General features: G+C 46.1%; 1 protein-coding gene across 1 annotated transcript in view; it reads right to left on the bottom strand.

Moving 5' to 3' along the window:
• tacr2 (tachykinin receptor 2) overlaps window positions 1-6,749 on the bottom strand; it is a 139,398-nt gene extending 132,649 nt beyond the window's left edge. The window contains exons 1-2 of the mRNA XM_078565821.1: window positions 6,285-6,749; window positions 796-990 (exon numbers count right to left, since the gene is read on the bottom strand). Of these exons, the coding sequence (XP_078421947.1) occupies window positions 796-990; window positions 6,285-6,670 (581 nt within the window). The 5' untranslated portion in view covers window positions 6,671-6,749. The remainder of the gene's footprint in view (window positions 1-795; window positions 991-6,284) is intronic.
• Window positions 6,750-15,310: the final 8,561 nt, after the last annotated feature.

Raw genomic sequence — 15,310 nt, forward strand, 5'->3', positions numbered from 1 at the left:
TCAGTACTCAGTGGCTTTTATGTGATTGGTGCAATTAAGTTTCTGGTCAATGTTAACCCCAGGATGTTGATAGTGGGGGATTCAGTGATGGTAATGCCATTGAATGTCAAGGGGAGATGGTTAGATCCTCCCTCCTGGAGATGTCATATGGATGAATTGCCATGCTATGGTGAATGTTGCAAACCATGCTGATCTGGTAGACGTTAGCTGGATTTTGTTGAAAGATTCCTCAGACCTGGAAAAGTGTCAGAAGTGTTTCCTGAGAATTGGGCAATGAACTGCAGTGTGTGTTATATACGGTCACAGAGATGATGGAATCAAAGCCCTTATGCTTCATGTGGTGACACTACTGGTCATAGAGTGTGTAGGGTTGTAAGGGTATTAACAATGACATCCTGCACTTAATGGAATCCACCAATCAACTTTAATGTAACAAGAAAAGCAATTTCTTTCCCCTGACCACTCCAGCTCATAGGTTTCAAATCACAAGACAAGACAAGGTTTAACCACTATTGTCAAATACTCAATATAGTGAAGGTTTAAACCTATCCTGTCCTGGTAGCTTCTTCCAATGAAACAATGTTATTTTCACATAAATTCTAAATAAGTAGCTCAAGGTTTTGCACCAGGGGGATATCAGTTTATTAAGAGCAAAATTTCTTTAGATTTATGCCATTTGATTGTTTTATTCCCCCCGAAACTATGAAATTATTTTTGGATAAGCATTCACATTTGCAAATGGGCACCGTTAATACTAGCTATAACAGTAGGAGGGAACTGAGCACAGATTCTTACGTCAGTTGATGTTGTCCTCCGACATCCCCAGGCCAGTCCACGTTACAGATCACTCTGCTCTCTGATTGCACAATACGGGCATAGAAGCACTGTGGGAATGCTAGAGCCAGGGCCAGCAGCCAGATAACGCCAATCACTATCTTAGTCGAGCTGGAGGACAGCCTGGGCTTCAAAGGGTGGATGATGGCAATGTACCTGTGCAGTGAGATACAGCAAGGTAATCAGATATAGCAGGTAATCAGATAGAACCTCTCAATCCTCCATATTATCCTCATTCTCCATTTATAATCATGTAGAACATATAGCACAGAGAAAGACTGGTATTAGGATCATCATTCAGTCAACAGGTCAATATCAATCATTATGCTCCACACAAGCCTCCTCCTACCTTACTTCATCCAAACATATCCTTTTATTCTTTTCTCCCTCATGTACTTGCTCAACTTCCTTTTGAAAGCATCTATGATTGGTATTATCTGGCACTAGCATTCCCACAGTGCTTCCATGTCCATATTGTGCAATTGGAAAGCAGAATGATGGAGATGTCAGAGGACAACGTCAACTCTACAGTTACTTAGAGCTGTCTTTAGTATAGGAGTAATGTAGAAAGTATCATTTCTCAGCTCGCAGTGTAATAATCTAATCAATTGAGGCATGACAAGGCATGTCAGTCCAGGTCATTAATCAATAACAAAAGAGCAGCGATCCTAATACCGGCCCCCGGGGAATGCCACTGTATACTTGCCTCCAGTCTGAAAAACAAATATTCACTTTTGCTTTTTGTTTTCTGTTTCTGAGCTAATTTCATTTTTACACTGCTACTGCCTTCTTTGATCCTATGGAATTCAACTTTGATGCCACTCCTCTCCCATATCGAGGGGAGATTGAAAGATTATGGTAAGCCCTTCCACTATCTCCACTTTCATTTCCTTTAGCAACTTGGGATGTAAGATATTTGGACCAGGGGTTTATCCACTTATCCACTATAAGTATAGTCAGCTTTTCCAGTAAATCCTGCCTGTCAATTGTCACCCAAAGCAAGACTGTGTCATTTGTAAGGGTGCACGGTGCTCCTCCAGGAATCATTGTCCCAGTGGGTAAAGTTGATGACAAGCTGTTAAACTTGCTTTGGTTTACTACTGAAGTGGGACAGAGTGCAGGAAATTATGGAAGCTTTCTGTGTAAAGGTGAAGTGTCCCCATTCTTATCTGGTGAGGCAGGAAGCCTAGGGATACAGGGTCAGCACAGTCACTGACACTGGCAGGTGACAGGAATTCCTCTCCAGAAAATTTGGTAAATAAAAATATATTGATATGGGGTACTGATGGAAATTATTTACCTGTTCCTTTATAGAGTTAATTTAAAATGTGGATTAATAATTTGTTCTGTAATTGTTGGGGTGGTTCCTACTTTGCCTATTGACAGCATAGATTTTTTATTCAGAAATGTCTAGGCTGGGGATAAGGTATTGTCATCTTCAATGGTTTTGAGAAAGTCTGTTAAGGCTGTTGAAACTGAAGTTTTAATGGAAAAGCTGAGTGATTTAAAAGAATCAATAGCTTTCTGTAAACCTGCTGCAAATATTAAAGTTTCAACTAAAGATGTGTCCAAAGATTCAGGAACTCAGCCTGCTAATTTTAAAAGACATTGAAAAGAAAGAGTTAATGATAGTTGCAAACAAACTAAAGCCATCTGAATAAAAGATGCACGAAAAACCTGAGCAAGGTATGGTGAAGCAGATAGCACTAGTACTGAAAGCTAATGGTGAAACAGAGGAAATGAATGTATTGAAAGAGAGTGGGAAAGCTGAATCCAGTGCTGACATAATAGAATTGTGAGGAAGGATATGTGTTCTTGAATGTAAATTTAAACTTCCAAATGACAAGGCAAGGTACAGCCACCTGCACTGTTCCAATTAAGTTGTGGAGTAGGCACTTTACAACTTTCCAGGCTTGACATTGGATTCAACTGTTTCAGAACATAACCACTGCACACATTCCTGGGGCAGAAAGTGCTGATAATGGTTCTGCTGTTCTCATTCACACCTCCTTTCGACCCATCTTTCTTTCTTTACTTGTCCCATTACCATCTCCTTTGGACTTGGAACCATCATCCCTTTTGACATTTAATCTCTTTTGCCTTTCGTCTGTCCAAGCCCTACCCCAAATATCTCTGTACTTGCTTCAAGCCAGTCACATTTTCAATCTCTTCCATTTCTGATGAAAGATCATTAACCTGAAACATTAACTTTACTTCTCTCTCCATAGATGCTGCCAGATCTGCTGAGTATTTCCAGCATTTTCTCTTTTGATTTTTGATTTCCAGCATCATTGTATTTTTCCTTTTGTTTATATTTTGCATCTGCAGCATCCCCTTTATCCATTTGGTCACTTCATCAAACATTTCTATTAATTTATCAAACATGATTTGCCTTTAACAAATACTTGCTGGCTTTCCTGTGCCTTTCTAGATGCTCGCATTGATTGGCAATTCTGATTGATTGTTTCTTCATTGCCTGTGCAATGTCCACAACTCTCTAGCTGCACTGGGAGGGTGATGATGGGAGGTTTCCACTTCAGCTGGGCCTGCTGGGTCAGCTGATCCACTTTAAACTGTGGGACAGAGTCAATGGAGGGTGACACACTCCGTTGGTGAAAGAAGTTTTGTTATAGTGGAAAAGCTGCCTCACAGTAGTAGGTTCAAATTCATTTTACCATCAAGTTACTGAATTTAATTTCCCAATTTGCAAAAGCAGGATTTTTTTCTATTAATTCAAGGGATGTGGGCTTCACTGGCTAGGCCAGCATTTAATGTCTATCCTTATGATGGAAGGAAGGTCATTGATGAAGCAGCTGAAGATGGTTGGGCCCAGGACACTGCCTTGAGAAACTCCTGCAGTGATGTCCTGGAACTGAGATGATTGACCTCCAACAACCACAATCATCTTCCTTCGTGCTAGGTATGACTCCAACCAGCAGAGTTTTCCCCCTGATTCAAGTTTTTCTCGGGCTCCTTAATACCACACTCAGTCAAATGTGGTCTTGATGTCAAGGACAGTCACCCTCACCTCACCTCGGGAGTTCAGCTCTATTGTCCATATTTGAACCAAGGCTGTAATGAGGTCAGGAGCTGAGTGGCCCTGGAGGAAACTCTTTCGAGTTACCAACAGTCACAGATTGCAACTTCTTTCGAGTACAATCGCAGTTCTTGGTTTTCCAGGAGTGGGACATGAACCCACAACCCTCTGATTCAAAGGCGAGGGTGCTATGAACTGAGCCACAGCTGACACCTCATGGCCCTGGAGGAACCCAAACTGGGCATCAATAAACAGTTTATTGCTAAGCAAGTGCCACTTGATAGCAGTGTTGATGACCCCTTCCATTACTTTACTGATGATTGAGAGTAGACATAAGGGGCAGTAATTGGCCGGGTTGCATTTGTCCTGCTTTTTGTGTACAGGACATATGTGGGCAATTTTTCACATTGCTGGGTAGATGCCAGTGTTGTAGCTTGGCTAGGAGCATGGCAAGTTCTGGAGCACAAATCTTCAGTGCAATTGCTAGAATATTGTCAGGGCCCATGGCATTTGCACTATCCAGTGCCTTCAGCCATTTCTTGATATCATGTAGAGTGAATTGAATTGGTTGAAGACTGGCATCTGTGATGCTCGGGAGCTCCGGAGGAGGCTGAGAGGGATCATCCACTTGGCACTTCCGGCTGAAGATTGTAGCAAATGCTTCAGGCTTATGTTTTGCACTGATGTGCTGGGTTCCCCCACCATTGATGGTGGGGGTACTTGTGGAGCCTCCTCCTCCAGTGAGTTGTTTAATTGTCCACCACCATTCACAACTGGATGTGGCAGGACTGCAGAGCTTATATCTGATTTGTTGGCTGTGGAAACACTTAGCTCTGTCTATCACTTGCTGCTTATGCTGTTTGGCATGCAAGTAGTCCTGTATTGTAGCTTCACCAGGTTTTGCTGCTCCTGGCATGCCCTCCTGCACTGTTCATTGAATCAGGGTTGATCCCCTGGCATGGTGGTAATGCTAGAGTGGGGGGATATTCCGGGCCATGAGGTTACAGATTGTGTTTCAGTACAATTCTGCTACTGATGATGACCCACAGCACTTCATGGATGCCCAGTCTTCAGTTGCTAGATCTGTTCAAAATCTATTTCATTTAGCATGGTGGTAGCAGCACACAACACGATGGAGGGTATCCTCAATGTGAAGACGGGACTTTGTCTCGACAAGGACTGTGCGGTCGTATCACTCCTGATACTGTCATGGACAGATGCATCTGTGGCAGGCAGGTTGGTGAGGATGAGTTCAAGTATGTTTTTCTCTCTTGTTGGTTCCCTCACCACCTGCTGCATACCCAGTCTAGCAGCTATGTCCTTTAGGACTTGGCCAGCTTGGTCAGTATTGGTGCTACTGAGCTGCTCTTGGTGATGGACATTGAAATTCCCCATTCAGAGTACATTCTGTGCCCTTGCCACCCTCAGTGCTTCCTCCAAATGGTGTTCAACATGGAGGAGCACTGATTTATCAGCTGAGGGAGGGAGGTATGTGGTAATCAACAGGAGGTTTCCTTGCCCATGTTTGACCTAATGCCATGAGACTTCATCGGGTCAGGAGTCAATGTTGAGGACTCCCAGGGCAACTCGCTCCTGACTGTATACCACTGTGCCGCCACCTCTGCTGGGCCTGTCCTGTCGGTGGGACAGGACATACCCAGGGATGGTGATGGTGGTGTCTGGGACATATCTGTAAGGTGTGATTCTGTGAGTATGACTCTGTCAAGCTGCTGCTTGACTAGTCTGTGAGACAGCTCTCCCAATTTTGGCACTAGCCCCAGATGCCAGCAAGCAGGACTTTGCAGGATTTGAATATGTTTCTTGGGTCACTGATCCCATTAACGACCCCACTATTTGATTTGGGACTGTGATATTTATTGGATTGGGTTCTCACTACTAACTGTAGACGTTGTTCCCCTCCTGCTGTCTGACAGGACTCCCAGTAAAAGCGAACAGTCAATGTGGGGCTACTTTAACGACGGCCAGGACGGGCCAAGTGCAGCAAACAGTTCAAGCTGGAGGTTCAAAGAGGACAGTGTCCTCCTTCTCTGAATAAAGATATCCGATCCTTTAAAAAGGGTGGACAACCCAGTCTGAGAAATAAGTTACTTGGATACTTGTTGAGATGGCGTTCATTACTGGAGTTCATTTGTTGGTTATTTAGTTCCGTCGCTTTAAGCAGAGATGGGAACTAATTTCAGAACTCCAAATACCGGAGAAGCAAACTGGGAATAGGACTGAAACCAGCGACCACAACGAGAAGCTAAAGATTGAATTGAAACCGACTCTAGAGCAAAAAGTGAACGGTTCCCGGCTCAATCTCCCTTCAGATGAAACTCCTTTGAGTGATATTCTTGGGAGGCCTGTCCCGGGATAGTCCCGGGTGAGAGGTGTCCTGGTCTCTGCTGCTTACCTGTCCAGGGCAATTGCTGTCATTGAGTAGATGCTGGCGAACACGGCAGTGATGGGCAGGAGGTTTTGGAAGCGGCAGTAATGCAGACCGAAGTACCATTCATTGTGAACGGCGTAGATGAAGTTGAAGGCGGTGTTAAAAGCGGCCATGGCTGCGTCAGCCACCGCCAGGTTAAGTAAGAAGTAGTTGGTGACAGTTCGCATCTTCCTATGAGCAAGAACGATCCAGACCACAATCACATTCCCACACACAGCGGTCAGCACGATAACTGCGTAAGCAATAGCCCAGAGACACACCTGCCAGGCCGGCTGGGCAAACACATTGCCCAGGGTCCCATTGGCACTGGACTCAATCGCATTCAGATCCACTTCAGCCTCGGCGCTCATTCCCAACAAATTCAATCCGAGCCAGAGCTCTGTTAGTCTGCTAACTTCACAAATAATTCAATCCCAGGGCACAGCTCGCTATCCCGACACTGAGACCCAGATCGCTATCCCGACACTGAGACCCAGATCGCTATCCCGACACTGAGACCGAGATCGCTATCCCGACACTGAGACCCCCAGATCGCTATCCCGACGCTGAGACACCCAGACCGCTATCCCGACACTGAGACCCCGAGCTCGTTATCCCGACACTGAGACCCCCAGATCGCTATCCCGATGCTGAGACACCCAGACCGCTATCCCGACACTGAGACCCAGATCGCTATCCCGACACTGAGACCCAGATCGCTATCCCGACACTGAGACCCAGATCGCTATCCCGACACTGAGACCCAGATCGCTATCCCGACACTGAGACCCCCAGATCGCTATCCCGACACTGAGACCCCCAGATCGCTATCCCGACACTGAGACACCCAGATCGCTATCCCGACACTGAGACCCCGAGCTCGTTATCCCGACACTGAGACACCCAGATCGCTATCCCGACACTGAGACACCCAGATCGCTATCCCGACACTGAGACACCCAGATCGCTATCCCGACACTGAGACACCCAGATCGCTATCCCGACACTGAGACACCCAGATCGCTATCCCGACACTGAGACCCAGATCGCTATCCCGACACTGAGACCCCCAGATCGCTATCCCGACACTGAGACACCCAGATCGCTATCCCGACACTGAGACACCCAGATCGCTATCCCGACTCTGAGACGCCGAGCTCGTTATCCCGACACTGAGACACCCAGATCGCTATCCCGACACTGAGACACCCAGATCGCTATCCCGACACTGAGACACCCAGATCGCTATCCCGACACTGAGACACCCAGATCGCTATCCCGACACTGAGACACCCAGATCGCTATCCCGACACTGAGACCCAGATCGCTATCCCGACACTGAGACCCAGATCGCTATCCCGACACTGAGACCCAGATCGCTATCCCGACACTGAGACACCCAGATCGCTATCCCGACACTGAGACACCCAGATCGCTATCCCGACACTGAGACCCAGATCGCTATCCCGACACTGAGACCCCCAGATCGCTATCCCAACACTGAGACCCCCAGATCGCTATCCCGACACTGAGACCCCCAGATCGCTATCCCGACACTGAGACCCCGAGCTCGTTATCCCGACACTGAGACCCCGAGCTCGTTATCCTGACACTGAGATCCCCAGATCGCTATCCCGACACTGAGACACCCAGATCACTATCCCAACACTGAGACCCAGATCGCTATCCCGACACTGAGGCACCCAGATCGCTATCCCGACAATGAGACCCCCAGATCGCTATCCCGACAATGAGGGCCCCAGCTCGCTATCCCGACAGAGACCCCCAGCTCGCTATCCCGACACGAAGACCCCAGCTCACTATCCCGACAATGACACCCCAGATCGCTACCCCGACACTGAGACCCAGATCGCCATCCTGGCGCTGAGATCCAGATCACTATACCGACAATGAGACCCAGATCGCTATCCCGACACTGAGAGCCCCAGATCGCTATCCCGACAGTCAGAGACCCACAACTCACTATCCCGACAGTCAGAGACCCCAGCTCACTATTCCGACACTCAGACGAAGCTCACTATCTCGACACTGAGACCCCAGCTCACTATTCCGACACTGAGACCCCAGCTCACTATTCCGACACTCAGAGACCCCAGCTCACTATTCCGACACTGAGACCCCAGCTCACTATTCCGACACTCAGACGAAGCTCACTATCTCTACACTGAGACCCCAGCTCACTAGTCCCCACACTCAGACCCCAGCTCACTATTCCGACACTGAGACCCCAGCGCACTATTCCGACACTCAGATGAAGCTCACTATCTCTACACTGAGCGATGCCCTGATCCCGGATTCCCAATTTCCCAACTCACGCCCCAAGACCGGAATGACCGAGGTCACCTTCGCAAACATTTGCACCAATTTCTAAATAGCGATAACCATTGATGAAAGTAGTGGATTCAGGATCTATCAGCATGGTATCCAAGTGAAGTTTGCAGGAGTTGCTGTATATGTATATCCAAGGGGCGGAGCTGTGAACTGGGTTAAACTCCAAAGAGGTGGAGACATCACCGAATACATCCTGTAAAATATCAGCATCATAGATTTTACCAATACTAATCCCTGTACAGATTTTGAGTTTGAGCAACCCCTCTGTCACTTGCATGCCCTACCCTTTAATTTAAGTAAATTATTATCTTGCATACTTCCAAGCTTTTCTCTTTGGGCTCACCCCTCTCATTTACCCGTGATGGATTGCTCCCATTTGAAATGTTAGTTTCACATAGAATTCCCCATTGTACCTCAATTTGGCGACTTTTCCATAACCAGCTGCTTTCTGAATTAGGATTGGTTTTAGTGGTGAATTTTCATTTGCTTACAAAATATTTCGGTTTTAATTTGCGAGACCGCTGCTATAGTCTTGAGGTGATGCATTTGTGCTGCATATTAGGCAACTCCCTCATTCTAAAGGGAAAAAGTATTGGGAATACGTAATCCAAGTCGTGAAAAATCCCCACGCTATAAGCAGCACCCGCCTTCCAGTTTAAATTAACAAATAAACATCAATGTGAAGGAATAACACAAATAATGTTTCATTTTAAAAATCCCTGTTGTAAATGTTTTCATAATGAAAACACATCGACGGCCAAAGGGAAATCCCTCACACATAGTTCACCTTTCCGGAAGGGATAGTGCAAAGGGAGCTTTACTCAGATTTAAACTGTACTCTTTCTGCTCTGGGCGTGTTTAATGGGACGGTGGAGAAAAAAGATTTTAAAAATTAATTCATCATTTACAACAAATATGCGTTCCCTTAAGGAGTAAACCCCATAGGACAAGTGGCCCAATCGTAGGTAACAAGGGAAGTTTTAAGGTAATGTTAGATTAAAGGACGATGTTTATAATGCTGCCTGATGATAAGGAGGGTTTCAGAATTCACAAAGGATGACCAAGAAATTGATGAAGAGGAAAAAATATGGCAGTAAACTAGAAAGATTAAAATGGACAGTAAACATATCAATTGGTATTTAAAAAGGAAGAAATTAGTGAAAATAAACATGGCTCTCATAGTTCTGTTGAAGGGTCATGAGGACTCGAAATGTCAACTCTTTTCTTCTCCGCCGATGCTGCCAGACCTGCTGAGTTTTTCCAGGTAATTCTGTTTTTGTTATGGCTCTCATAGTGGCAGAGACAGGAGAAACTCTAATGGAGAATAAGGAAATAGCAGAGACATTAAACAAATACTGCAATTTGCAACCCCCCCCCCCCCCCCCCCCGTTCTTGGTGATGGTCAAGGACAGCTTGTGGCCCCCTGGATACAGGATGTCTCACCTCTCCTGGAATACCTGCACAAGGAGACCGGGATCCTGGTCACAGAATCTTGGTGCTGATGAGCTCTGGCTCTCGTGGCTGCTGAATTGATTTGACATTCTGCCACTAGAGTAGAAGAAATACATGGGTCAATATGTGCGTTCACTTTGTGTGGGGTGCATCATTAAATTGGCATGATTACATGATAATGTGGGGCTAATGGGTTGTTGATTGAATACTGGTGATGAGTTTGCAGCATGTAAGCTTGGTGGCCTTACCATTTATATGTGAATGTCAGGATGGTGTGCATTATCCCATGTGGCAATGTTGCTGGGAGCTCCTTAGCAGCAAACTTTCATTGGGATGATGATAGGCTAGGGTGGCCAGAGGATTGCACAGTGGTTTCCCTCCGGGTAACTGTGAAGAGAAGTAGAGCTGGAGGCCGAGTGTGGGGAGCAACCTCTGCTGTGCTCACTTGTAGCACTGTGCTGGGACCTGCATTGGCAGAGTGCAGCCACTTGTTGGAGAGAGCAGAGACAAATTGGGCCAACAGTACTCACTGCTGGGTGTCTGAGGCAGCAGATGAAGACTCAGCAGATAAAAGCAAAATACTGCAGATGCTGGAAATCTGAAATAAACACAGAAAAAGCTGGGAAAACTCAGCAGGTCCGACAGCATCTGTGGAGAGAGAAACAAAGTTGACATTTCGAGTCTGTATGACCCTTCTTCAGAGCAAAGATTCAAGGGAGCTGCAATGGGTTGGGTTCATAGGTTCAGGTCATCTGGAGGTCTTTTAATTCTTTCACATCTTGTTCTCACTACTGTCGGAGGAGTGGTAGGTGTGGTCGCTGCAGGTAAATTTTGTTGAATCGGAGGTTGTTCTGGCACCCAGGTGTCTTCCTCAGTTTCTCTCCACTGCACAGTGGGAGGGACCCTTTGAGGGATGAGGAGGAGACTCCTCCTGTTTCTCTTGGCCATGCTCTCTGGGGTGCCAGCCAGGTATGACTGGGGTTACCCTCTCTCAATCCAGGCTTTGTTGTCCTTTCGCTGTGGCAGTGTCTGCTGCAGTACCTTTGGATGTAGGCGGAAGCCTGCTTCTGTCTGTAGGACTGCTCTCTGTCTTGGTAATCCTTGGCTACCAGCCCTGGGATTATTTTTTTCGGTAGAATTGGGAGTCATGTGCGGAGTTTTCTGCCCTTCAGGAGTTTGGATGGGGCTAGGCCACATTGTAATAGGGTGGACCTATATGTTAGCAGTGCTGTTTGGAAATCTTCGTTTTTTTTTAAGAGGGCTTTTATAGTGCAGGCCCTTCTTTCGGTCTTTCGACTGTGAGTATCTTGGGCAGCTGATACAGTGGCAGAAGCCGGATGTGATGGCACCTTGGCAGAAGTACTGATTTTAAAATTGTGGGCCATTATCAGACACAATCTCGCCTGGAATGCTGCGGCTCACAAATCTCTTTCAGAGCTTTAACTACTACATTTGCTGCTTCACCTCTGGATAAGTAATCCACCACAATAAGGAATGATTTGCTGCTGAAGACAAATAAACTAATGCTTCAAGTCCTCGATCAGATTGACATCCTGTTTTGTCGGAACGTCTACTGTGGCCCCGGTAAGTGTGTCTGCCGCTGATTGGTTTTTGCCCTAGATATATACTGTTTCATGAGGTAAACTCGAGGTGTAGGAGGAATCTCTGGATTCTAGGAGGCGTCTTTGCCAGCTCCCTTTGTCTAACAATGAGACCATTGGCGTATGGTCTGTTTCAGTTGTGAACTTTAGGCCAATGACATAGTCTGAAAATTTCTTGCACATCCATGTGACTGCGAAGGCTCCTTTTTCAATAATGGCGTATCTCGTTTCTGTATCCAACAGTCCTCTGGAAGTGTAGAACAGTGTTAGGCAACTTCCATCCAGTTGCTCTTGAAATAGGACTGCTCCAAGGCCTGTGGATGAAGCATCTGCCGCTATGGTGATGGGCAGGGATGGGTCACAGTGGGCCAGAATGTTGCTTGAGAGCAGCATCGCTTTGATTTGAGTGAATGCTTGCTCTTGATAGGAGTCCCAGCACCATGTCTGGTCTTCCTTAAGTAAGATATCTCAAAGGTTCCGTGACCTGTGCCAGATTTGGTAAGAATTTTGCCAACTGGTACGCCATCCCCAGGAATCTCTGGAGGGTTGAGAACTTGCTAATAGCTTTAGTTTTCTGTGGGTCCGCAGTGATGCTTTTATTGCAATCGATGTGGCCTAGGAGCTGAATCGATGTCTTGGAGAACTCGCATTTCTCATTCATTATCAGCCCTGTTTCCTGCAGGCTTTCTAGGACTGCTATGAGTCTTTTGTCATGTTTCTCCATTGTTGTGCTATGAACCAAAAGATTGTCCATATGGCAGATGACACCTTGTAGGTCTTATAAAATGGCCAACATTGTACGTTGAACTTCCTCCCTCATGCATCGACACCACATGGACTGCAGCGGTTCAAGAAGGCGGCTCACCACCCCTTCTCAAGAGCAGTTAAGGATGGGCAATAAATGCTGGCCCAGCCAGCAACGCCCACATCACATTAATGAATTTTAAAAAATTCTGGTGTCGTGGTGATTTCAAATGGCTGGCAGTTGAAGCAGAATCTGCCAAAGGGAGTAACGAATGTGGTCAGCAATTTGGATTTTTCGTCTCGGGCAAGTTGCCAAAAGCCACTGTTGACATTGAGCTTTGAAAACACCGTGCTCTTTGAGAGTGTTATCTGGCTTTCATCCACTGAGGGCACTGGGTGGATTTCTCTGGTTACAGCTTTATTTACACAAATACCATTCGGTTTTGGGACTGGGACAATTCCAGAACACCATGTGGTGACCCCCATATTGGTCAACTCGTCCAGCTGCTGCTGTACTTGCTTCATGAGTGGGTGGGGAGTTTTTCATATTGTGAACAGGCACACAGGTTCAGCATCCTCCCTGAGTGTGATCTTGCAAGCATTCTTCAGTCACCCCAATCTTGTAAAGAGATTTGGGAACTCCTTTTTATACATGGAGCTAGGCCCTTGTTGGTTGACTGAATTTTTGTAAAGGTTAAGATCGAAGCAGGCTTTTCAGCTCAATAGTGAACAGGCCTGGTTGTGGACCATCAGCAGGGTCTCTCAGATTGTTTTGTCTTTGTACCTGAGTGTCGCCTGCAGAGTACCTTTCACTGGGAGTTTGACGCCCCCTGCTCCTCTGTACAGGTGTATTGTGGGTGGCATCAACCATTGCATCACCAGCCACGGTTCTCTGTCGATAGGACCGTAATACTGGCTCCCATGGCCAACTTATAGTTTGTGAGATGGCCATTAACCGAGATGACTGCATTCCAGAATGAAAAGCCACTCAAGAAGCATGCTTGTTTGTCCTCTTGGTGTGATGTATCGACCTGTGTGTCTTGGGATTTACTGTGTATTTTGATGTTTTGGCTTTGCACAGCTTCCTGAAGTGTTCTCTTTAGTTACATTGAAAGCATTGGGCTGAAGTTGCTGGACGTTGATCACACCTGTGGGGACACTTTGCTCCACAGCGCTGGTATGCTCACTCTACTAGTCAGTTAGGTTATTGGTTCCCTTGGGCTGGAGTATCTCTGTTTCTGTGCTGTTTTATTAGCTGGACAGTGGGGTTTACTTTGTAACACAGTTTGCTTTTTACCCTTAACATGGATCTGTGCTACACCTGGATTTTAGATTGCCTGACAATCTGGATGGCTTTTTCAAGGGTTAGATCTTCCTTCACTTGAAGCATGTCTGAGAGTGCATTATCTGCCACTCCTACAACTTTTCTATCTCTGATTAGCTCAGATTTCATGTCACCGTAATCACAGCCTTCAGCCATTTTGTGCAGATCATTATAAAGAAGTCGACATATTCTCCTGGGACACGTTTATTAAATTTAGCCCTTTCAAGGATTTTGTTACTTCTGTGAATGCAGCGAATGATTTTAAAACTTTAAATTTTGCAAATAATTCATTGATTCCTTGTCTAGCTATTTATTCAGTAGGCTCGATGGCCGATGATATAAGCAGTGTGTTAACTTGTTCAGCTTCTGTCTTTTTATCCAGACCTGAAGCAATTATGTATCTAAAGGGGATCTCTTTCTCTAAAGTCCCTAATTTTGTGATTTATCTGGGCCTTGGAAAAGTCCAAATTGACCTGGAAGAGTGGATTTCTGATCTATGGTTCAAATTTTTAAATCACAGGTTCAGCTATAAGAGGTTTCTGAAAATCCAAGATGGCTCGCCGTATGCTTCTGCACAAAGGGTTTTCCTGCGCTTGCGGGTTTTGGCAGGCTCCTGCAGTAATGGCATTCATGATCTCAGCATTTAAATTTTTTCACCAATGGCTGCCTGGATCAACTGGTTAGAGTCTTCCCTGCTTGAGCGCAATGTTCTCAGGTCTTGGAAGCATTCATTCCCAGCTTTTGCTGGGTTTTTAAAGCTGCCTACTCAGTCGCAATTAATATTTAATTAATTTTTTTTCTTTGTTTGCAGTGGGCTCAGCGGCCACATTTTCAGGCGCCAACTTGGGAATCAGGTTTCTTGGACCATTATTTAAATGGAAATTTCTGTCCACTTCAGTATTTAACTATTTTTCAGGACTTGTGTTGTCCAGGAAATTTAAATTTTTAGCTCACCCCTGCTAGGTCTGCTGACTCTGCACACTCTTTGTATTGAAGCTGGGCTTCCACAGGCTTCAATGGAGTTTTTTTGCTGCAGTGAGGAATTTAATTTCTGCCTTCAGCTTCCAAACCTTTCTTTGGATAGGTGCATTAAAGGTCCAAGCTAGGTGCTGTCTCCACACTTGCTTCTACACACGGCTCTGTCCAACACTACTTCCTGCTCCGCTTCTGGCTCCATTTCCAGCTCCAGGCCAGCATAGGAGGTGGCAGGCCCATCTTAAGCCTATCCCCACCTCCCCAGTTGAAACTCCCAGCAGCCAGCACTGCTGAGAAAGAGTTGGGATCTGACATCAGGAAAATTACCAACTCATGATTCCAGCCTTCCTAATGAAAATCTAGCCCCAGGCTGTCAGGATCTTTCCCAGGCCTATTGCCACCTATCATATGGTGAGTCCAGGAAGCAGTGGTAAGCAGGGTAGATACAAGGCAATCTGCTTGGGACCCAGGCCTAACCACCCCCTGCCACATGTAAGGAACATATCTTTTTATTTCTGCTGGACTGTTGTAAAGAACATGGTCGGGCGGGCGTGGCGGGCGGG

The sequence above is a fragment of the Cetorhinus maximus genome, chromosome 20 (genome assembly GCF_964194155.1).
Source record: "Cetorhinus maximus chromosome 20, sCetMax3.hap1.1, whole genome shotgun sequence".
NCBI classification, from domain to species: Eukaryota; Metazoa; Chordata; class Chondrichthyes; order Lamniformes; family Cetorhinidae; genus Cetorhinus; species Cetorhinus maximus.